General features: G+C 59.1%; 6 protein-coding genes across 6 annotated transcripts; 5 read left to right on the top strand and 1 right to left on the bottom strand.

Moving 5' to 3' along the window:
* Positions 1-1,171: 1,171 nt before the first annotated feature.
* On the top strand, positions 1,172-3,218 carry GCG54_00006486 (Cholinesterase; the record flags this gene model as incomplete). The annotated part of the gene is made up of 5 exons (XM_045406487.1): positions 1,172-1,202; positions 1,362-1,688; positions 1,748-1,993; positions 2,046-2,740; positions 2,808-3,218. 5 exons carry the CDS (start codon positions 1,172-1,174, stop codon positions 3,216-3,218), a joined length of 1,710 nt encoding a protein of 569 aa, XP_045267779.1.
* A 1,606-nt stretch (positions 3,219-4,824) lies between these two features.
* Positions 4,825-6,353, top strand: GCG54_00006485 (Histone-lysine N-methyltransferase H3 lysine-79 specific; the record flags this gene model as incomplete). The annotated part of the gene is made up of 2 exons (XM_045406486.1): positions 4,825-5,375; positions 5,435-6,353. The coding sequence occupies 2 exons, from the start codon at positions 4,825-4,827 to the stop codon at positions 6,351-6,353; spliced, it is 1,470 nt and encodes a 489-aa protein (XP_045267778.1).
* A 308-nt stretch (positions 6,354-6,661) lies between these two features.
* Positions 6,662-7,391, bottom strand: GCG54_00006484 (Autophagy protein 16; the record flags this gene model as incomplete). Its single annotated transcript, XM_045406485.1, has 3 exons — positions 6,662-6,817; positions 6,889-7,241; positions 7,307-7,391. 3 exons carry the CDS (start codon positions 7,389-7,391, stop codon positions 6,662-6,664), a joined length of 594 nt encoding a protein of 197 aa, XP_045267777.1.
* A 645-nt stretch (positions 7,392-8,036) lies between these two features.
* Positions 8,037-10,693, top strand: GCG54_00006483 (putative vacuolar protein sorting-associated protein 16-like; the record flags this gene model as incomplete). Its single annotated transcript, XM_045406484.1, has 3 exons — positions 8,037-8,979; positions 9,039-10,363; positions 10,442-10,693. The coding sequence occupies 3 exons, from the start codon at positions 8,037-8,039 to the stop codon at positions 10,691-10,693; spliced, it is 2,520 nt and encodes an 839-aa protein (XP_045267776.1).
* A 2,833-nt stretch (positions 10,694-13,526) lies between these two features.
* Positions 13,527-18,835, top strand: GCG54_00006482 (E3 ubiquitin-protein ligase DMA2; the record flags this gene model as incomplete). The annotated part of the gene is made up of 6 exons (XM_045406483.1): positions 13,527-13,696; positions 14,792-15,606; positions 15,689-15,894; positions 17,107-17,987; positions 18,037-18,133; positions 18,203-18,835. 6 exons carry the CDS (start codon positions 13,527-13,529, stop codon positions 18,833-18,835), a joined length of 2,802 nt encoding a protein of 933 aa, XP_045267775.1.
* An 848-nt stretch (positions 18,836-19,683) lies between these two features.
* On the top strand, positions 19,684-21,453 carry GCG54_00006481 (Mitochondrial-processing peptidase subunit alpha; the record flags this gene model as incomplete). Its single annotated transcript, XM_045406482.1, has 1 exon — positions 19,684-21,453. The coding sequence occupies one exon, from the start codon at positions 19,684-19,686 to the stop codon at positions 21,451-21,453; it is 1,770 nt and encodes a 589-aa protein (XP_045267774.1).
* Between the last annotated feature and the right edge of the window lie 524 nt (positions 21,454-21,977).

Here is a 21,977-nt window from a genome sequence, read left to right as displayed (position 1 = left end):
GTCAGTATATGACAGAGACAACTGTGGCATCATAGAGATACCAGTGATGGTAAGAATAATAGTAGATGTGGATTGCATTAACGAAATGATAGCTCCCCAACATAGGCAGTCCTTCGCCCGCAAAGTGAATCTCAATGAGAAATAACCTTGTTACTCCAAGATGTCGAAGGCTTGGACTTCATAATTCGTTTCCGTCTTTTCAATGAGTTCGTCGCCATCCTCAGTCATAGTAGTCTCCTGCACTCTAAAGCTACCTATCATCCACAAAACCTAGATTTTGAAATTGTTGCAAACATGCCCAGTAATGTCAGTAAAAGCCTCACAATCTAACTACAAATCCGATCAACAGCCTCAATATCTCGGGACCGAAAAACCGCACGACCCCAATCCTTGTCATTCCTAGCCGCGAGGTTTCCACGTTTTCCAGCACACGGCCCCTTCCTTCACGTAACAGCCACCAGCGTTGATAATGAACCAGGCGGCTATCAAATAAAGATTTGTGGTTAATCCTACTCTAATCCTCTTCCCTTGCCGAACATTAGGAGCTCGAATCGCTCAGAGGTCAATGCGAGACTTCCAGGAACTACTACTCTTATGGGTGTGTAGCTTCGGCAACCGTCCCACACCAATGCACCCGAGAGCAAAACGGAAACTCAATTCCCCCATCGTCGGATTCGGATTTCTCGAAATCTTCAGCGCAGGCAATAATTCTCCCTCATGACGCCAATTACTCTAATTTGTGTAACCGAGTACTCGGAAACCATGGAGCTTCTTTTACCAAAGGCAAACGCGCGAGTTGCCTTTAAAAACCAATGTCTCATGTCAGCTTCTCATCCTCAACGCTTGGCCTCCTCGTACCCAGCCAGAGCCACCCCTTATCTCTACGCCTGACGCCCTACGAAAGATCTGTCAACGAGAAAAGAAAGAAAAGAAGGGGCAACTGTCTTTAGCGCGAACGGGCCGTAAACAACGCCAAGTGCGCATACGTGTAAGCGCTGCTGCGTTGGAAAGACACTACTTTAGACCGGGCCTCCCAACCCGCCCCCGATTCCCTGGCGCCGATCCTCGCGCGGGGAGGTCAATCCACGCAGCCGAGCGGGCCGCAGGTGAGACGGCCCTCCTCTCGGCGAAAACAACACACAACACGAAGAAGTTGTGAGTCCTTTTCGTCATGCGCTGCGCTATTGCGTTGCTACCTGCCGGTAGTGGTAGTCTGGATAGATCATGTCTTAGTTGATTCGGCATTTTGCATTTGTGGTTCGGTGCTTATAAGTCATGTGGTTCTCCCCCACGCATCCAGTCTGCTCATGCTGTGACACTCTCAACAAGAGCAGTTTTTCTGACTTTCTTAAGGGTTTGAGCGATACTCAACAGCATGCGGCACCAGCCCCTTCTCCTCTTCGCCGCCGCTGCCACGGCAACAGCAAAGCACGGCAACGACACGAACTCGCCAAAGTTCCCGGCACCTTTTCCGTCGCCGTTCCCAATAGCGACGATATCCTCCGGCGTGGTGCAGGGTCTGGCGACGTCCCTCCCCGATGCGCCGCACGTCGTGAACAAGTTCCTCGGAATCCCATATGCCGCGCCGCCGGTCCGATTCGCGCTGCCGCAACCGCCGGAGCCATGGATGAGCCCCTTTAATGCGACGGCGTTCGGGGCGTCGTGCTACCAGAACTTTGTCAATAACTGTACGGAACCCGACTTTTCTCGCTTGAATTGGGGGGCAGATGTACTGACAAGATCGCAGCCGTTGCTACTCGGCCCGAGGTCACGGAGGCGCTCTACAATAACCCGCCGGCGCCAGAGAATGAAGACTGCTTGAAGATCAACGTCTTCGCACCCGCAAACAGGTCTCGTAGAAATAACAGCTCGCGCGCGGTGCTGGTCTTCATCCCCGGCGGGGCGTTCCAGATTGGCAACGGCAGAGCCGACCTGTCCGCCTTTGCGGCGTACGAGAACATTGTCGCTGTTGCTTTCAACTACAGAAATAACAGTTCGAATCACCGTATCAGGGCCGACTTCTGTGTATGCTGATCAACACACAGTCTTCGGCTTCCCCGCCTCCTCCCAGATCCCCGTCACAGAGCGCAACCTCGGCCTCTACGACCAACGGCTCGCCCTCGACTGGGTCCAGAAGAACATCGCCGCCTTCGGCGGCGACCCGTCCCAGGTTACGATTTGGGGCCACTCCGCCGGCGCCACCTCCGTCGACTACCTCCTCCGTTCCTACGGTGAGAACGACACCGCCACGCCCACCCCCTTCCGCGCCGCCATCATGCTCAGTGGCCAGAGCACCTTCGGCCTCGCCGCGGCCAGCTACCCCACCAACGGCACGATGTGGACGGGCATCGCCGCGGCGGTCGGCTGCGCCAACGCGACGGACGTGCTGGAGTGCATGCGGCGCGTGCCCGCGCAGGCCCTCGTCGACGCGCAGCGCGCGACGGGCATCCTGACCGGCCCCGAGCGCGACAACGTCACGCTGCCGTCGCTGCCCGTGGAGGCGTGGGAGAGCGGGCAGGTCGCGCAGGTGCCGCTTCTCATGGGCACGGTGGCGCAGGAGGGGCGCGGGCTGATCAACGACGGGATCACGCTCGATTTGTTCTTCAACACGTACTTGCCGCCCACGCTCGTGACGGCGGCGGCGAGGGAGGGTATTGTGGCGTCGTACCGGGCGGATTCGAGCCTGACTACCGATTTTGACATCGCGGCTGCGATTTATACCGACTACGTCTTTCAGTGTGTAAGTTTCTGCCCTCATCCTTGGAAATTAGGTGGAAGATGTTGAAGTGCTGACATGATGGTCGCAGCCGGCCGCGTTACTCGCGCAGACGGCCGTCTCGCTCGACATCCCGACGTGGCGGTACTACTTCAACACGACCATCCTGAACATGGTGCCCGACAATCTCGGCTTTCTTGGCGTGTTCCACGGGTCGGACCTGTTCTTGCTGCTGAGCATTCCCGGCAGGTCGAACTACACGCCGCAGCAGTTTGCGGTGTACGAGTACCTGCGCGACGCCTTTGCGAGGTTCGTCAAGGAGCCGACGAACGGCCCCGGGTGGGCGGCTGTTGGCTCGGATGCCGCTCCTCTTGACGTGGTCGTTCTGGGCGATGTCGGCAATGATAAGGCGGTTGTGACGCCGTATAATAGCACGCTTCTTGATGCACGTTGCGCGCTGTACCAGGGGTATTATCCGATTCTCCAAGCTGTATTGGGATGAGGTTGGAAAGACATGTGTATTGGGTAGATATGTGCAGATAGAATAGACCGCCTTAATTTTCCAGTGCCCGCGGCCATCTTTCCTGTGCACTTGTGTACTCCTACTGAAGACGATAGTATCGACTATAACAATAACGAGATAGACGACAGAAGGGACGACGACGAAGGACGACGACGAAGGACGACGACGAAGGACGACGACGAAGGACGACAATAACAGCAACGACAATGGTAACGACAACAGTAATGATAATAGCGACTATACCGGCAACGGAAATAGCGAGCACACAGCAAAGGTTGTCACTCTAGCATAGGAAAAGTAGGTGGTCTCTAATAGAGATGTTGCAAGCTCTCGACGGATGTGCATTTTCCACGATCTCTCGCCGCATGTCGACTGCATTTTCTTTTTCCTGCATGTCAATCTCATATTCCCTCCGACGATGACGAGTGTTTGAGACCATTGATGACAGATGATGGTTGCGCGAATGTCACTTTGAGACAAGCTTAAATCAAAGACTTTTGAGATGCACAACGGTTTCCCGGAAGGAGTGTGTATGTATGTGTCAGCGAGCGGGAAGGTGACACTGGATGACAGCGGCGCCAGGACCCAAAGCTTGGAAGTTGCAGCGCGCCTTTCAGGGCCTATGGCTCCCGCTACATGCAGCCAATCAAAACAGACGCATCTGGTCCAACGAGGTCGGCTGATGCGGCATCCGCAGTGGGTCCTGGAAGTGGGGACGGAACTCAGCAGGTGCAGCCGGCGGTTCGGAGGGCAGCGATTGAACTGGCGAGACGGACCCCAACTGGAGGGAACCAGCGACTGGAGCCGGGGCACGCGGGCTGCTGCAATGCGAGGCTTCAAGGCTGCATCGAGGCGAGTTCGCTGCGCAGTGAGGTGGCCACCCCCGGCGACCCAGGGCCTTCCTGGTTGCCTGCGCCGCTCTTCGCCTGCTTCCTGCCTCTCGTCTTTTGCCTTGGTTCAGCGAGAGGGAAAAAGGGGTGGGCTGGATGACTCTTGTTTCTCTGGTTCTGGTCACTGGTGCAGTTCCTCGCTCCCTCTTCCTGGTGTTCTCGTCTGGCATTTCACCTAACCCGCCTTATGTAACCCATCCCAACAGGCGAAAGTGCCCCGTTCAGCCGGGCAATTCCCAGAGTTTCGGGGTCCTGGGTCACGAAGGTCCACGGTCCCAGGTGCGCGCTCCACTTTTCCCACAGTCACGTCCCGGGCGGCAGGTCCACGTCCTCGCCCGAAAAATCGCCTCGTGTCCGTCTCGTCTCACTCAACCTTCAACCTCTCCCTCCGTCCCGAACCCTCCCCACCGATCATCAATCACCACCACCGCCGTCTCCTCCCAGCTGCCATGCTCCGCGGCCCTTGACACCAAGGAATCCGGCCTTGTCAGAGAGCATCCACTCGCTACGACTGCATATTTTCTCGACGGCGATTCCATCCCACCATCGCATGCATTTTAACCCCCGCCTCTGCCTAGCGCCAGCCTGAAAACTGCACACGACCTGGTCTGCCTCCCCGACCAAAGGTCACGCGCAAACCTCACTCCCCCGTCCAGCAAGCCGACGCTCGCCCGTCGCACCCAACCTCCGTCGCCATGCCGATCCTCGGCCGCAAGGCCGCCAAACCCCCCAACATCCGCGTCGAAACGAGGGCCGCGCCGCCGAAGCCGCGCCCCAAGCTCCCGCACTCCCTCTCCGCCGCCTCCTCCGCGAAGGCCTCCCCGCGCGCCTCCCCGAACCCCCCCGTCAACAAGGCCCTCCTCGCCCGCAAGAAGAGCGCCTCGCCGTACCCGTCCTCTTCCGACGAGAAGCGCTCCGTCGAGCGTAAGCGCAAGGTCGACAGCGCGGGGCCCTCACAACCGAAATTCGACAGCGACTCCGACAGCGACGTCGAGGGCGACTTCACGAACCTCGAGGTGCCCCACAAGCGCCAGCGTCTCGCCGATGGCCAGCTCGTCGACACCAAGCGCGTGCTCACCCGCGCCAGCGCCTTCAAGGAGGGCCTGCGGGACCTGAGCAGGCTGATCCACGCCGCCGACCTCACGAACCTCAAGACCTGTCCCAAGGCCATGCGCGTGCTCGGGGCCACGGAGCAGGACGACGTCAGAGTCAGGCTGCAGTATCCGAGCATGTATGGGCCGGAGAAGTGAGTTCACAAGCTTTGCGCCAAACCGGCCACTTTGCGTTTTGCTGACGAGTCATTAGCTATGAGCTGATATGGGAGGCGGACAAGATTAATTCGATCGAGGACATCTTGAAGGTGGTGCAGCACGTCGCCGATGTGTACCTCACCGAGAAGCAGGCGGAGGAATTTCGCGACCCAGACACCGGCATCATTCGCAGGCTGACGAGGGCCAGAAATACCAACGACTTGCGTGGATTCAAGACAGCTCTTCAAGATGCGAACAGGAGGATCCGTGCCCTCGCCGCTGACGGCACAATACGCAAGAACTTGGACAACATGCATGGACTGCCGCGCGATATGGTACACTTTATTCTTCGCCAGGTATACGAGCGCACAGTCTCACCAAACGTGGAGAAGCTCAAGCAATACAAAAACGGCACCGACAACGTGTACGGCGAGTTAGGAGAGCTATTCATCTCCGAGGTCTTGCAGGAAAAGACCCGCATGACATCGGACCAGGTCTTCATCGACCTCGGCTCCGGCGTGGGCAACGTCGTCTTCCAGGCCGCCCTCGAGATCGGCTGCGAGAGCTGGGGCTGCGAGATGATGGAGAACCCATGCGACTTCGCCGAAGCCCAGGAGAAGGAGTTTGGTGCCCGCTGCAAGATGTGGGGTCTGCTGCCCGGCCGAGTCAGACTCGAGCGGGGCGACTTCACTAAGAATACTAGGATACATGACGCGCTCAAGCGCGCCGACGTGTTGTTGGTGAACAACCAGGCGTTCACGCCCCAGCTCAACAGCGCGCTCGTCAACATGTTCCTCGACCTCAAGACCGGCTGCAAGATCATCTCGCTCAAGTCGTTTGTGAACGACCAGGGCACGCGGAACCAGAATGACGTCGCCAACAACATCCTCGAGGTCGAGCATCTCACGTACGGCCAAGGCTACGTTTCGTGGACGAACGCCGGAGGTTCGTACTGCATCTCGACCAAGAAGTAGACTACCAGGCATTCCTTGTCAGCATACATCGAAGCGTTGTATGATGTCCTACGGGACTTGTCTTCTAGAAAGGGGGGAACGGCATTTGCTGGATGCATGATGCATTTGTACATTGAAGGCGGCGAAAGCAGAAAACATTATTGGCATAGGGTGAGGAAATAGCGTTGGGTTCATTACCTGTAGAATCTTCTTTTTTTTGATACTCCCATAGAGCGAGAGCAGAGAGGCGCAGAGACAGAGAGCTTCGTAAGAGGGCGCGAGGTTGTGGGTATTGCCGGGTATTCAAACAAGAAAAATAGACCGCATCGTCAGCGCTCGTTTGCGAGGTTCATGGCGTCAGCCTCTTGGGCCATTCTCTTCATCCACCGGTCGACCAGCTCCTTGTTTTCCGATTTCACCTTGTCCCTCTCCTTCTCCGCCATCGCCACCTGGAGGTTCAGCGTGATCATTTCGTCTTGCACATTCTGCGCCGCGAGTCAGCAATCGTCACCCTTCTCCCCATCCGCTCGTCAGGGTTCGTGCGAGTATTGCTCACCTCGACCAGCTTCCTCTTCTCGCGTAACTCGTGCTCGCGGTCCTGCAGCTTCGTCGCCAGCGCCGTCTTCTCAGCGCTCAGCTGCTTGATCTGCTTCGTGTTCTCCCTGTTCTTCCGGCGCAGCGTCTGCGCCTCGTCCTCGGCCGTCTTTGCGCGGCTCTGCAGCGTGCCGTTGGAGCGCAGCGCCTCGGCGAGGTTGAGCTGGAGCTGCGTGACGGTCGGGTCGGAGCTGATTGTGTCTATTTGCTGCGGCGCTTCCTTGCCTGTGGACGCAGTGGTGTTCGGGGCGATTTTGGATTTCAGGAGCTCCTTTTCGGCTTCGAGGGCTGCGATGCGGTCGGAGAGTTGGGAGCCTGGTGGGAAGGGAGAGGGCGTGGTTAGCGCACGAAGGGAGGAAGGGCGTTCAAGGGAGAGGTACAGAGCTGAACGATCTCGAGGTTGACTGGGTTGTTCTTCTCTTGCTCCCTGAAGGAGGCTAGATATTCGGTGCGCCAGTCGGGCATTTTGTGGTGGTTTTGGTTGAGGAGTTAGAGCGATGGGATGTCAGGGGGGTTTTAGAAGTTCATCTGTCGCTTTTGACGGACGCAAACAGAACAGGTGTGGTCCCCCGAATTATGGGAAATGTCCTACAAAGGGGATGGAAGAATCACTTGGAGTATGGTCAAACAAATTGGTGCAATGGACGGCTTGGTGCATGAGGAGCGCTGCATTCCACAGCCAGACCTGTTCCCGGGGCGGCCTGAACATGCGGGTGATGCGACGGGCTGATTCAAGCAAAGCGGAAGAGGGGACATTGCTTTGCTTGGGCTGCTGCTGATTGTCTTATCGGTGGTTGGTGGGGGATGATGACGCAGCAGCTTTCTTCAAGCCCGGAGATTAGCCGCCTTTCCCCGGGCAGGCAGGCTCCAGTTTGAGGCTCGGGCGACTGATTCGTGGCGCAAGCTCCAGTTCGCTGGGGGTTGGAGCTCCAGCAACGACAGTCGAGCTCCGGGAGCTTTCTGAGCTCAACTCACGACACACCTGCTCATCTCATATCCCATCTCACTCAGCCACCATAACATCAACAGTTTCAAACTCAGCTTCAATAGTCTCTCAAGCGACAGAATCAGAAGGAACGCTGGGGAAAGGGTGCAAATGAATACAATGACATGATGGAAACCGCCCACCCCTCAGCCGGATGGGAAAACGTCGGCGACAAGTGGTACCGCAAGATCCAGCTCTACACCGAAGTCTTCGACCAGGACCTCGACCTCGACAACCACCTCGTCGCGGGCGCCCCCTACGCGGGCGCCCTCGCCCTCCTGCGCGATGACACAAAACTCCAGGCCTACCGCCCCAAGGGGGGTTCCGCCGCCTCCAACAAGCCCGGCATCGACATCTACTCGTACGCCGGCAAGCTCCTCCGCCACATCCCCTGGGACCAGGGATCCGGCGCCATCAAAGGGCTGGGCTGGGCCTCCCTCGGCGGCGGCGAGGAGCGCCTGCTCGTCGTCACCGCCGACGGCGTCGTGCGCGTCTACGACCTGCTCGGCGAGTTCACCCAGTTCTCCCTCGGCAACGGCGCCGACGACTTCGGCGTCGTGAGCTGCCGCTTCTACGAGACGGGCATGGTCGCCCTGCTCGCCTCCAACGCGCTCGTCTCCGTCACCTCGTACGCCGAGCCGCGCCCGCGGCTGCTGGCCCAGCCGCCCGAGGGCCAGGGCGAGATCCACAGCTGGGCCGTCGTCGCGCCGGACCACACGCTCTCGCGCTCCGTCGAGGTGCTGCTGAGCATCGGTGAGACGGTGTACGTCGTCGACGCGGCCGAGTACGAGGACCGCTTCCTGGACATCGGGCCGTTCAGCGACATCAGCGTGTCGCCCGACGGACGCCTGATTGCGCTGTACACCAAGACGGGCAAGGCGCACGTCATCTCGAGCGACTTCCAGGAGCGCCTGATCGAGCACGACTCGGAGAGCAAGATCCCGCCAAAGTATGTGGCGTGGTGCGGCTCCGACGCGCTCATTGCGTGGGAGGACGAGGTGCACATCATCGGGGCGGATAACGCCTCAGCGGAGTTCTTTTACGACGGCAGGGTACATGTCATATCAGGTCAACTTCATCCTCATACACATCTCACCACAGACTCATGAGAACTAACACACAAACAGAACACGACGGCGCAAGGCTCATCACAAACGACGTCTGCGACTTCCTCGAGCGCGTCCCCTCCGCCACGGAACAGGTCTTCGGCACCCGCGCCGAGTCCTCCCCGGCCTCCATCCTCCTCGACGCCGTCGGCCAGCTCGAGCTGCAGTCCCCCAAGGCCGACGACTACATCCAGCTCATCCGCGCCAACCTCACCGAGGCCGTCGACACCTGCGTCAACGCCGCCGGTCGCGAGTTCTCCGTCCACTGGCAGAAGCAGCTCCTCAAGGCCGCCTCCTTCGGCAAGTCCGTCCTCGACATCTACAACAGCGACGACTTCGTCGACATGTGCGAGACCCTCCGCGTCCTCAACGCCGTCCGCTTCTTCGAGGTCGGCCTGCCCCTCTCCTTCGAGCAGTACCAGCGCCTCACCCCCGAGGGCCTCCTCAAGCGCCTCGTCTCCCGCCACGAGTACCTCCTCGCCCTCAAGGTCGCCGCCTACCTCCGCCTCCCCACCGACCGCATCTACGTCCACTGGGCCTGCGCCAAGGTCCGCTCCGGCGCAGAGGACGACGACACAATCTGCCGCCTCGTCGTCGAGCGCCTCGCCGGCAAGCCCGGCATCTCCTTTGAGGAAATCGCCCGGGCCGCCTACGACGAGGGCCGCTCCCGCCTCGCCACCGAGCTCCTCAACCACGAGCCCCGCGGCGGCCGCCAGGTGCCCCTGCTTCTCTCCATGGAGGAGGACGAGCTCGCCCTCGACAAGGCCGTCGAGAGCGGCGACACGGACCTCATGTACGGCGTCCTCCTCCAGCTCAAGAAGAAGCTGCCCCTCGCCGCCTTCTTCCGCGTCATCAACGCCCGCCCCACCGCCACCGCCCTCGTCGAGGCCGCCGCCGCCCACGACGGCGACAACGCCCTCCTCAAGGACCTCTACTACCAGGACGACCGCCGCGTCGACGGCGCCGCCGTCTTCCTCCGCGAGGCCCTCCGCCAGCCCGACGCGCGCACCGCCTCCGACAAGCTCGCCCTCGCCGCCAAGCTGCTCGCCGACTCGCGCGAGGCCGCCGCCGAGGTGCACGCGCTCAAGGAGGCGCAGACCCTGCTCAAGATGCAGGAGGCCTTCGACCGCGACCTGACCGACACCTTCACGGGGCTCAGCGTCAACGAGACCATGTTCAAGCTCATCCGGCTGGGCTACCACAAGCGCGCCAAGAACATCCAGAGCGAGTTCAAGGTGCCGGAGAAGGTGGCCTGGTGGATCCGGCTGCGGGCGCTGGTCGCGAAGCGGGACTGGGCTGAGATTGAGGAGCTGGCGAAGACGAGGAGGAGTCCGATCGGATGGGAGGTGAGTCTACATTCTTTCCTTCTCTCTCATTGTTTAATCACTATTGATATCTACGGGTTGCTGACCTTTGGACAACAGCCATTCTATAACCTCACGCTACAAGCAGGCAACCCCCGCCTCGCCTCCGTCTTCGTGGCCAAGTGCACCGGCCTCGAACCGGGCACGACCATCACCATGTACGAGAAGTGCGGGATGCGCGTCAAGGCCGCCGAGGAGGCGGTCAAGCTCAAGGACGCCGAGGCGTGGGCGCGGCTGCTCGAGGCCGCGGGGCGCACCTCGCAGGAGGGCCGGGAGATTGAGAGGCTCGGGGCTGCCGTGTTCAGGAGGTAGCATGCACCCATAGTTGCAACGACATGATCATGGCAGCGTTCACACGACGAGGCGAGTTTGCATTATCTTCAGAGGTGTCGGTGACGGTGGTTGATATCGATCGAGTGGGATCGGATGAAGGACAGCAAGCATTGCTCTTTATTTTATTCAACTTATGCGTTTAGAATGGCACATGGGACGGGTGGTAGCGGTTGGCCGGTGTGGTTCGCTAATCTCGATATACATACGTAATCTGAGGATCTGGAAAGGTGCAACAACGATGATGATGATGCTGCGGTGATGCGAGGTCGCCGGCTGTGATGATTGGTGGTGTGGTTGCTCCAAGATTTCTCTGGGTGTTGGCGTCGCATTGAGGCTGTTGTCCGGGGTCAATCCGGGGTAGGCTGGGCACGTTGGGCGTTGACCGGGGTCATCCCGCGGATACTTGGTGGTGCACTCCACGTCCTGCGAGGTGGTGGTTGGTTCTGCAAAAACGTTATGCCCGAACAGGACTCGGGCCCGAGATGAGGCGAGCTCAAAGTTGTCGGAGACGCAGGTCTTTTTGGCTTCGCTCTCGCCTTCAGAATTAATTGCAAGTTCACGATATGCATGCACAGGCACGCGGGCTGTGTTTCTGCTTGCGATTTGATACTTGTTTGCCTTTGGAAGTGTCTTACATCGCCCGCGGGGTTCATGTAAATGTTGCTCTCATCTAAGTGAGAGCGAAAGAGAAATAGAGGACTGAAGGTCGCGTGAGGGGGCCACACGTGGGCACGCCACACGAGACAAGCAACAGCTCCCAAGATCGGACTCGTGAGGCTAGCGTTGTGGATCGTTTTGTCGACGCCAGAACATGGGCAAGCGCTCCAGGTAACGCAGATCGATGGGCGACGATCCTCCCGTTTGGCACGTTTGACGCGGAGGATATCAGGCCACTTGGGTGAATGAAGTGCGTCCTCTGACAGAGAGCATTAACGGAGGGTCCCAGGTTGGACCCAGGGCGGGATGGACGGGAGGACGTCACGAATCAGGTAGGTTTCTGGGGACGGCCCCTGGGTGATGGCTCTAAAGCTTTGGAGTTGACGGTCCGAATATACATGGTGTGCGTTGGGCTCTGAACATGTTTGTCCGGGGACGACGCCAAATCGGTCGACGCAAGTTCGTCCTTTTGTGCAGATATAGTTTGCACAGATGCTTGCGGATGGCAGACCTGGCAGAAGGTTCAGGTTCTGCGACGCCCTAGGGGCAGCTACGATGGAGGGCAAGACGGCCACCGCGCCAATCTTGGCCGGAGGTGAGAGACAACCGGCCGCGGTGCTGGGCCCGCGTGGGTGGAGACTTCCGAATGCAACATCTCATCTGGTTGTTCGGCAACGGCAGCAGACGTGGCAGACAAGAGAGATCTCGACTTGAACCGGCAGACCGGTTCGCTGGGACAAAGACGATTTTAGTTCTGACTGACTCTGGGCAACGGATTGGGTTAGGAGACATCAGACGAAAGCGAGGGGTGAACAGTCGAGAGGGTTCCGGAGGTAAGTCCGCACAAAGAAGCGAGAATGGGATGCGGACGGAGTCGAAGGATCCATCGCGGGCGCGGCCCCGGGGAAGAATCGGAGGACGCATGAAGCTGTGTTGTTGGGCGGCTTGGCGTCTTGTTTGTTCGCGGCGAGTGGGTGCAGTGGCGAGGCAAGGCGAGGCGGAAGGCGAAGATTCCCCGCCAGTTGACGAGGAACACTCTGCTAACTTGCTAAGAGCCAGCAGGCCGGGTGTGCCGGGTCGGGTTCGGACCCGTGTTTCTGAGTGTGCTCCACGCTTTCTAGAATTTTTTCCTCACTGTGCCTCTGTTGCGCCAAGACGGGGCTCGGTATGTCAGTGTGGAGGGCCAGAGGCAAGGCGGAACGGACGCGTTCCAGAGTTTGCTGGTCTTTTTTCCTTTGTGATGTATCAAGCCGCCGTGGGAAGCCGGAGGATGCTTCGGGAGAGCGGACGACGGACCGGACGAGTCATGGTGGACTGGACGCTCGAGAAGCAACGTTTGGATTCCCCATGGCGGCTGGCTTCCATGTACTGTGGTAGATGAACGGGAAGGGGATCTGCCTTAGTCATGCAGCGTTCCGACGGTGGTAGTGTTGAGACGAAGAGATACCGTGAATATCTCAAATGAAAGGGGCAAAAAAGGGAGCCACGATGTCGTGGAAGCCGCATGAGGCGGCCAAGTGGTGATTCCCAGCCATTTGCTGGACTTCCGGCGGGGATCTGAGGAGCGTCCAATGGGTGTCCAGCACCAGCAAGATTCGACTCGTCAGGTGAGGGACTGGACGTGGTGGTGAGGGACGGGAGTGGTGGGGCCTCGGACGTCTGGACGGGCCTGGGCGATTAGAGTACACTCGCTGCGCTCCAGCGAGGGTTGGTCGCTATCAGGGAGCTAGCCCGCTGGGAAAAGGGCGCTAGGAGGGCGAGTGCGCTAGCGTGAACCCCCCTGGAGATTTAGGTCCCTCGGGTGCGTGCCTGAGGTGGGAGTGGAAGTGGGAGGGCCTCATGCTTCAAGGGCAGCAGCCATCCATCACCTCACGAGGGCAATCCTCGTCGCCGTCGTCCCTGTCGTCGCAGTGCAGGCGTTGGGAGGCGGGCAGTTCATGTGGGAGTGGTGTCAACGGCGAAGCGTCCACGGGGAGCCCCGCCATAGGAGGTCAGCATGGCCCACGGACATGCAGGTGCAGATCCAACGAAGCGGCCGGTGATGCTGGTGCCCTGGGAATGGTTGGCCGCATGTCAGAATCATTCCCGTCCGTGACAGCGGTGCGGTTGGCCGGAGACAAGCGGGCGGTTGAGTCTTGACGCCGCCATTGGCGCGATGGGTGGACACTGGATGACTGATGGGCGGAAGGATGAGGTTGAAGATGAGCTGATGATGGGAATCTTGTTCCGCGGGTGTCGTGGGGGCATGGAGGTTGGTGCCATGGTGGTGGTGGAGGTGACGGTGGAGCATGAGATGGGCAACGGCAGAGCCGGAAATAACGGCCAGTGAGGTGAGACGAATTGAACCCTTCTTTCGCCTCTGCCGATTTCTGCATCTGACGACATCTAAAACAGGGAAAGAGGGTTGGTTGGTTGCACGAGGGGAGGAGGAGGAGGAGAGAGGAGAGGGTCGGAGACTGCCGCATTCCACGGGTGACGGGAAGCGCGGGAAGGAAAGTATCGTGGGTTTTGTGAAGAAAGCGATAGCTGCAGCTGCATGCCTCGACATGATGGACGTTTCTCGTCGTCTCGTGGTGCAGCCCCGTGCCCTGTGCTCTCCGTCGAATCGCAACAGGCGAGACAAGAAAGAAGCGCGAATCAAAGTCGCTCCCAGATTGCCGCGGAGGAAGGTGCAGCGGTGCATGATGCTCGGTCCTGCCTCGCTCCATCTGAGATCTTTCCGTGATCCCTCACCGATGGGCCGGTGTACCTCCGATGCCTGCTCGGAGCTTCTTTCCATCTCCTCGTAGATACCTACCTGCCTACCTTACGTACTACGCAGTGCGCACGGCTCAGGATTACCTGGGATACCTTATTTCGTCCCCCTGCCTGTTTTGAGAGAAAGACTTGACTTGACCTACACTGACAGCCTGAGGTTCCTATTCGTAAGGTAGGTAGGCAGGCAGGTGCTGTCCGCTTGCGGCGCCTTCCCTCCGCCAACAACCAGAACCAGAGCTTTCCTTTCTTTTCTCCCAGCCTCCCGGAGCGAGCTGAGACTGAGACCTTTGACGCACATGACCAGGCCATGCCCTGTATCCCGCACCCAGCTGCTCTGTTCCCGTTGCTTCTTCGGGTATTCTGTACAGCTCGATGGCAGCGGCTCGTCTGGAGCACTGATGCCTTGGTGCACCGATGCACGCGCAACAAATCTCACGCGCAGGACGGTACATATCCGTCGTAGATGCTATGCAGTACTACGGATAGATATTCAAAGTACCTACCTGATGGAGGCTCCGTGCTCTTACTGAGGTGCGTCCTAGTGCAAGGTACGCAGGTACATGCCACACGGCTGCCACTTCCACCCAGACCTTCCCGTCGGTTCCAGGGTCCTTGCTCTGGCTCGGGGATTCGTCAGTGATCGTCGACACAAGAGACAGGCAGACGGCCACCTCCCGGACATCTGCCATCATCGGGAGCCACCACCATCATCATCAACATCACCAGCACCGTCGCCCTCGGTCACGGCATCCCCTCCCCTCCCCTCACCACCACCCACCGAACCGGCGAGCGACCACCGCAGCAGCAGTCAACCACCCCCGACCAGGGCTGCCCGCCGCCAGCGTCCAATCCCATCGCGGCCGCAACCTTAACCCCTGCTCATCAAAAACCAATTCGCCCTAGCCCGGCCTCTGTTTACCGGGCTAAACCCAAGGCAAAGAAAGCGACCCTCTGCCTAGGGTGCCAGGCTTCCCTGCAATTATTCAGAGGCTGCACCCTCTCTGGGAGTCTGGGAGACAATCCTGGAGTCCTGGAGTCCTGGCCCTCGTTGCATCTCCTCCTGCTTGCCTCGAACGTCGTCATTATCTCCATCGACGCCCCCCTCTGCGCCGGGCAAAAGAGTGGCACGCGCGCCAAAGAAAACCTGACCGACTGGGCTGGACCCAACCCGGCCACTCGTGTTCTGTTCCTTCTGAACGAATACCCATCCCGTCCTGTTCAGGCCCTTGCAGTTGCTGTTGCTTCATCGACCGCCGGCAGGAAAGCAACATCGACATCACATCAACAACAACAACACACCCGAGCATTCGATTTGCATCACCCTTCCTTCTCCTGCAAGCAGCCCAAGACCTCTCGCTGCCCTGCCAAGTCAAGCACGCACGCGAGAAACACCCTCCTAGCTCTTTGCAACCGCCGGTTGTCTCCCGCCTCCCGCCAGGAGGCACCTCGATTCAGAGCAGTCCTCGCCCGCTCTCGAGGTAACCTCACCGACAGCGCCTGCACGCCCAGTCCATCCTGCTGTCCGGGCCCTTCCCTACGCATACGCACTTGCCCCGACAGGGACTGCCACTGACGCCTGCAACGACACAGCAGAAGAGAGCGAGAGAGGAGAAAAAAAGGACTCGACGCCCGTCTTCTTGGCCATCGACCAAAGTACTGGCCCCTTCCCCAATCCAGCCCATATTACCACAGACATCCAGCTCCAGCTGCATCTCGAGCAAGCAGCATTTCTGCTTCTTGCCTCTGCGTCTCCCAGGTTCAACTCTGTTCGGAACCTGAAGCAGCAAACAAGCTGGACCAGCACCAGGCACATCCAATTCTAAAAAGGCGTGCGGCGGCGACCCAGACTAAGGAAACCGCCTTTCCCTAGTCTCGCCAATCCCGGCCGCCACCTGCTCTGCTCGCTCGTCTACCGACTTTGGTCCGTCTATGGTAGCAGGTCCTTGGTTCTGGTCCATAATATCATCTACCGCCCGTCACCACCACCTCCTCCCAGAGTCTCTCGGACCTCCCTCCCTCTCATCTCTTCGACGATTTCTCCTTCGTCCCTTCGTCCAACCTCCCCCGTCTCGCCCTCGCCCGTGTTACCTTGCGCCTTACGCTTGCGAATTAAGGTGACCGCCCTGCTTCTGGGGACAATCCGCGACATTCCAAGCAACCGCCTCTGCTGTATGCTTGCAGCGTAGCCTGTTTAGCCTTTGGCTCACTCCCTCGCTGCCACCCGCTGCCCTCCCCCTTTCGTCAGACGTCAAGTCGCCCGTCGCCCTGGGGTTTCTTATTTCTTGTTTTGATACCCCTACTCTCTTTCTCAACCCTGCCCGGATACCGAAAAAGACCCCCAAGAGAATTCAAACAAGTCCACCGTCCAGCATCGTGTCTTGGCTGTTGTTCTGAGTCCAGGGAAGCACCAGCGCCAGCACCAACGGCATACCACCAGACAGACCGCTGCCTGTCCATCTTGCTTTAGGCGCAAGCACTCGCATCAGCCCAGTGGTTCAAGCAAACCGCCTACTGCCTGCTAGTCACTCAGCCAGCCAGCACCCGAAACCCACGAGTCGAGTCGGCACCATTGCAACACACTACCAACTTGGCCTGCTTACCTGCCATTTCGGCCCTGCTGCCACTACCTGATTCTGATTACATTGCCATAACCCTTTGGGCCCTTTGGCGAAAAAAAAGGACCAGCACCAATACAGCCCGCCGCCCACTTCTCACCCCCCTCGAAGGCTCAAATGTTTACACAACCAGTCTCATCGCCACCAACCGTGGGCCCCGTGCCGACGTCTGTCACTAATCCCACCTCGCCCTCGGCGCGGTCCAGTCGCTTGCGAGGCCTTAGTTATCTCCGCAATTACACCCAAAATCACCTGCTCTCCAGGGAGCACAGCAGTCAGGGTTCCAGTTCTCCAACTTCGAATTCCCACGCCCACTCCCACTTTCACCACAACACCAACACCAACTCTCACCCACACTCTCAGACCCAAACTCAAACTCAAAGCCAAACCCAGAACTCCCGCACCTCTGCTGCTCGTCCGACCCCGAGCCTGCACCGCTCCCTCAGCTACTCGCCCACATCGGCCCCTCGTCGTGCTGACACCGACACAAACCTCAACCCGCTCTCCCTTGTCGCCTCGCTGCAGGAGCCCCCATCGTCAGTCTCTGCCGCAAACAGATCTTCGACCACACCCTCCTCGCCAGCCGTGGAGCGACCGCAAGTTGATGCGCTCCCGACCCTCCTCGACGACCCCATCGCGAGCAGCAGCAGTAGCAGCAGTGTTCAATCCGCGCCGCAAGTTGGGCAGCCATCTCAGCCTCACGTCGATACCGAACCGGCCAACATGACGAGAGCACGCGCTTCCACGACGGGCGACGCCGTGCCCAAGGCATCGTCCCCTGTGCCCGACAGCCTTCCCTCGATCCGCTTCTCGGCCTACTACGACCCCCGCGCAACGCGCCCGAGCCTGACGTTCCCGCCCGTATCGCGAACTTTGCCTGGCGGCAACGAGATCATTCGGGTTGGCCGCTACTCGGAGCGAGACAACCAGCCGCCCGTGCCTGCCAACACCCCTTCGGCCGCCCCCGTGGGCTTCAAGAGCAAGGTTGTCAGTCGACGACACTGCGAATTTTGGTACGAGGATGGGAAATGGTACATCAAAGACGTCAAAAGTTCCTCGGGCACTTTCCTCAACCACATCCGCCTCAGCCCTCCCGGCACGGAGTCGAAGCCGTTCCCCGTTAACGATGGCGACATCGTGCAGTTGGGTATAGACTTCAAGGGCGGTGAGGAAATGATTTTTCGCTGCGTGAAAATGAGGCTGGAACTTAACCGTGGCTGGCAAAACAAGCTCAACACTTTCAAGTATGTTTTCCGCCGTATGTAGTCGTGTTCATGCACTAACGTGGTATAGCATGGCAACACACAAGCGTCTACGAAATATGACTTCTGCCAACTCGGCAAATTCTTCGTCGACCCAGGACTGTTCCATTTGTCTCAACTCAATCGCGGTATGTGGCCGGCATGCATGCATTGATTCCCCACATCGCGTGCCAGCATAGAGACTAACGATCTTTCAGCCATGCCAGTGCCTGTTCGTGGCGCCATGCTCACACACCTGGCATTTTAAGTGCATCCGCTCTCTATTGAATTCCCCACAATATCCCATTTTCGTGTGTCCGAACTGCCGCATGGCTGCCGATTTGGAGGCGGACATTGAGGATCCCGCAGAAGACTGGGAGCAAATGGACGAAGACGAGGAGCTTGAGCAGAAGGACGAGGCCAAGGACAAGGCCGTAGTCCCAAGCGAGCCTCTACCCGCCCCCGTACCGGTGTCTGCAGAAAGCTCGCGGCCTGTGTTGCCCGAGATCGGCACTGAGCCAGATGCCATGGATTTCACTGTAGCCTTGGATCGTGCCCGCACCATGGCTGAGATGCCTCCGCCGCAATCGGTTGCACCTCACGCCACTATCGAACCTGTCCCGATTCCTTCGGTCGGGCCATCGCAAACGGCCGCTCCACGTACTGGCCGTGACACCCGGACGCCTTCCCCCATTGGAAACCACTTGACGAACGGTACTGAAGGTCCCATTACCCCGCGTAATGACGCCGGGCCATGGGTATTTGATGGAAGCGCCGGTCGCCGTGCTGCGGAAGCTGCCAACGGGATGAGAAGCCTTGACGAGGCTGCAGAGATGGACGTTGACCGGTAGAACCGGTCCCGGCATGATAAGTCCGTCACGGGCTGCCGAAAGCGGGATTCAAGTTTGATGTTAACGGATATTGAAATGGCTTCATCAACGGAGTCTAGGAAGAGACCGGCTGCATGAGCGACGCGAAGGATGGTGTAAGGCGTTTTGATGCATTGTGGAGCGGACTCTGCTCGCTAAACCGGAACAGGGTTGTTTTTCATTGCGGCGCTGGCTGGGGCAAGGAATGTTGGGCGGCTGAGAATGGTTCATCCAACAGCGACGGCTTTATATGACCATGGAGCGTTGGCATTCCGGAGGTCATTTATAGCATCACATTAATACAGCGAGAACACGGCATAAGCCACCAGATTTTCAAAATTCGTCACTCCCATCACTTATTCGTACCATCCGATGTGCAGCTGAATGGTGCTCATTGCCGCATCTGAGGGCCAGCCCTGATGAGATGCCCCTGAGGAAGTCATCTTCAGGATCAGTCATATCTCAAAAAGACGGCCAAGATGCTTATTTCATCTAGTATGTCTCGAGGTTCGCTCCTTCGGAAGAGGCTGTCAGCAGGACGAGGAGAAGGGTCCGGATGACGTCTTCCAGCCGCATGCAACGGCTCGTCGCTGATTGGCTCACGCGGCTGGCCAGGGTCCCGATTCCTCCGATGGCGATAAGACCGATAAGGAAGATCAAGAATTCCCGGGCGGCAGCAAACCAGCTTTCCGAGAGCAGCGAACTTTTCCCAGGCCCTCGCCATCGCGGAAAACCCACCCCCACCCGCCATCTCAACCTCAACTCTCCTCCCCGCCGCCCCGGGTTGACGAATTCGAATACTCCCACCCATACACACAACACGCATCGCGATGCTTCGAACATTAGCGACGCGCCTCCCGCGGCGCACCGTCGCCGCAGCGGCGCCGGCCTCAAGACTCACCACTTCCGCACTCCGCGCCACTACCACCCGGGCACTATCAACAACACCACCAACACTAAAGGCCCCTCCCCGCGGCCCGAAAAACGTCAAGATCGATGCCATCCCCAAGGAACCGACGGACCTCGACGCGATCACGACGCTGTCCAACGGCCTGCGCGTCGCCTCGGAGGCGCTGCCGGGTTCCTTCTCGGGGGTGGGCGTCTACGTCGACGCCGGCTCGCGGTACGAGGACGCCGGGCTGCGCGGCGTAAGCCACATCATGGACCGCCTGGCGTTCAAGAGCACCTCGGGCCGCACCGCCGACGACATGATCGAGCAGGTCGAGGCGCTCGGCGGCAGCATCCAGTGCGCGAGCTCCCGCGAGAGCATGATGTACCAGGCGGCGAGCTTCAACGGCGCTGTGCCCACGACGATTGGGCTGCTGGCCGAGACGATCCGCGACCCGAACCTGACGGAGGAGGAGATTGCAGAGCAGCTGCTCACGGCGGAGTATGAGATTAACGAGATCTGGAGCAAGCCGGAGCTGATCCTGCCGGAGCTCGTGCACACGGCGGCGTTCAAGGATAATACGCTGGGCAACCCGCTGCTGTGCCCCGAGGACAGGCTGGGTGCGATTTCGCGGGAGACGATACTGCGGTACCGCGATTTGTTCTACCGCCCGGAGCGCATCGTGGTTGCGTTTGCTGGTGTTGAGCACGGAGAGGCAGTGCAGCTGGCGGAGCAGTACTTTGGCGACATGAAGGCTTCAGAACCCACGCTCTCCCGCACCGGCTCAGAAACCTCCATCTCAGACGCCTCATCCTTCGCTTCCTCAACATCCTCCTCCTCGCCCTCCCCCGTCCAACAACCCTCCAAGCTCCTCTCCAAAGTCCCCTTTTTCAAAAACCTCTCCACCTCCGCCCCCGCCAACGCCGACGTCCTCGCCTCCTCCACGCCCCTGACCCACGACATCAACGCCCCCGCCCACTACACCGGCGGCTTCCTCTCCCTCCCGTCCCAGCCCCCCTCTAACAACCCCAGCAACCCCAACTACACCCACATCCACCTCGCCTTCGAGGGCCTGCCCATCAACTCGGACGACATCTACGCCCTCGCGACCCTCCAAACCCTCCTCGGCGGCGGCGGCTCCTTCTCCGCCGGCGGCCCCGGCAAGGGCATGTACTCGCGCCTCTACACCAACGTACTCAACCAGCACGGCTGGGTCGAGTCGTGCGTGGCCTTCAACCACTCGTACACCGACTCCGGCCTCTTCGGCATCTCGGCGTCGTGCATCCCCGGCCGCACCGCGAGCATGCTCGACGTCATGTGCCGCGAGCTGCGCGCGCTCACGCTCGACACGGGCTTCTCGGCGCTCAAGAAGGGCGAGGTCGACCGCGCCAAGAACCAGCTGCGCTCCTCGCTGCTGATGAACCTCGAGAGCCGCATGGTCGAGCTCGAGGACCTGGGCCGGCAGGTCCAGGTGCACGGGCGCAAGATCCCCGTGACGGACATGTGCCGCAAGATCGAGGCGCTGACGGTCGAGGACCTGCGGCGCGTGGCGCGCGTGGTGGTCGGCGGGATGGTGGAGAACGCGGGCCGGGGCAGCGGCGCGCCGACGGTTGTGCTGCAGGAGGCGCAGGCGCACGGCGTGAGCACGCATTCGTTGACGTGGGAGGCTATCCAGAATACGATTCATGACTGGCAGCTGGGCAAGAGGTGAATGGAGCAAGAGAGCTGTGTTGCAGGAAGATAGATGAGTGTTTGCGCTAGATTTGCTAGACGCGATTAGAATGGCGAGGCCATCGTATGTACCATATGAAGAAAGGGGAGAGGATCCGTGTAAAAGTAATGGTTGGCAGACCTTCTTTCTTCTTAAAGATGAAAAGAAAAGTTATCATGATTGGGCTGAGAGAATGCCCGGTTAGTTGTAGAAATCTCATGACTTTAAACATGACCACGTCTTTTGAAAATGCGGTATGAGATGGAGTGAGTGAATGAGATAACGAGGCCAAAGAGTCATGATAGCGGTGTGTGGTGAGGTCAAATAAAATCAGTGGGCTGACATTTGATAGAAAAAATGAAAGTCTTTGGTATATTGTATCTGGTCTCCTGTAATAAGCAGTGCGTGAACACCATGCATCATTTCCCCTCCTTCACTTCTTCGTGTAAAAATTCTAGGTTGTTACATCTTGCGAGTTATCAAAACGCCTTCTCCGTCTGGATTGCGTCCTCCCTGCCAATGAC

The sequence above is a fragment of the Colletotrichum gloeosporioides genome (assembly GCF_011800055.1).
Source record: "Colletotrichum gloeosporioides strain Lc1 chromosome Unknown consensus_19, whole genome shotgun sequence".
NCBI lineage: Eukaryota > Fungi > Ascomycota > Sordariomycetes > Glomerellales > Glomerellaceae > Colletotrichum > Colletotrichum gloeosporioides.
The sequence above is the reverse complement of the archived record's forward strand: the minus strand, read 5'-3'. Positions and strand labels throughout refer to the sequence as shown.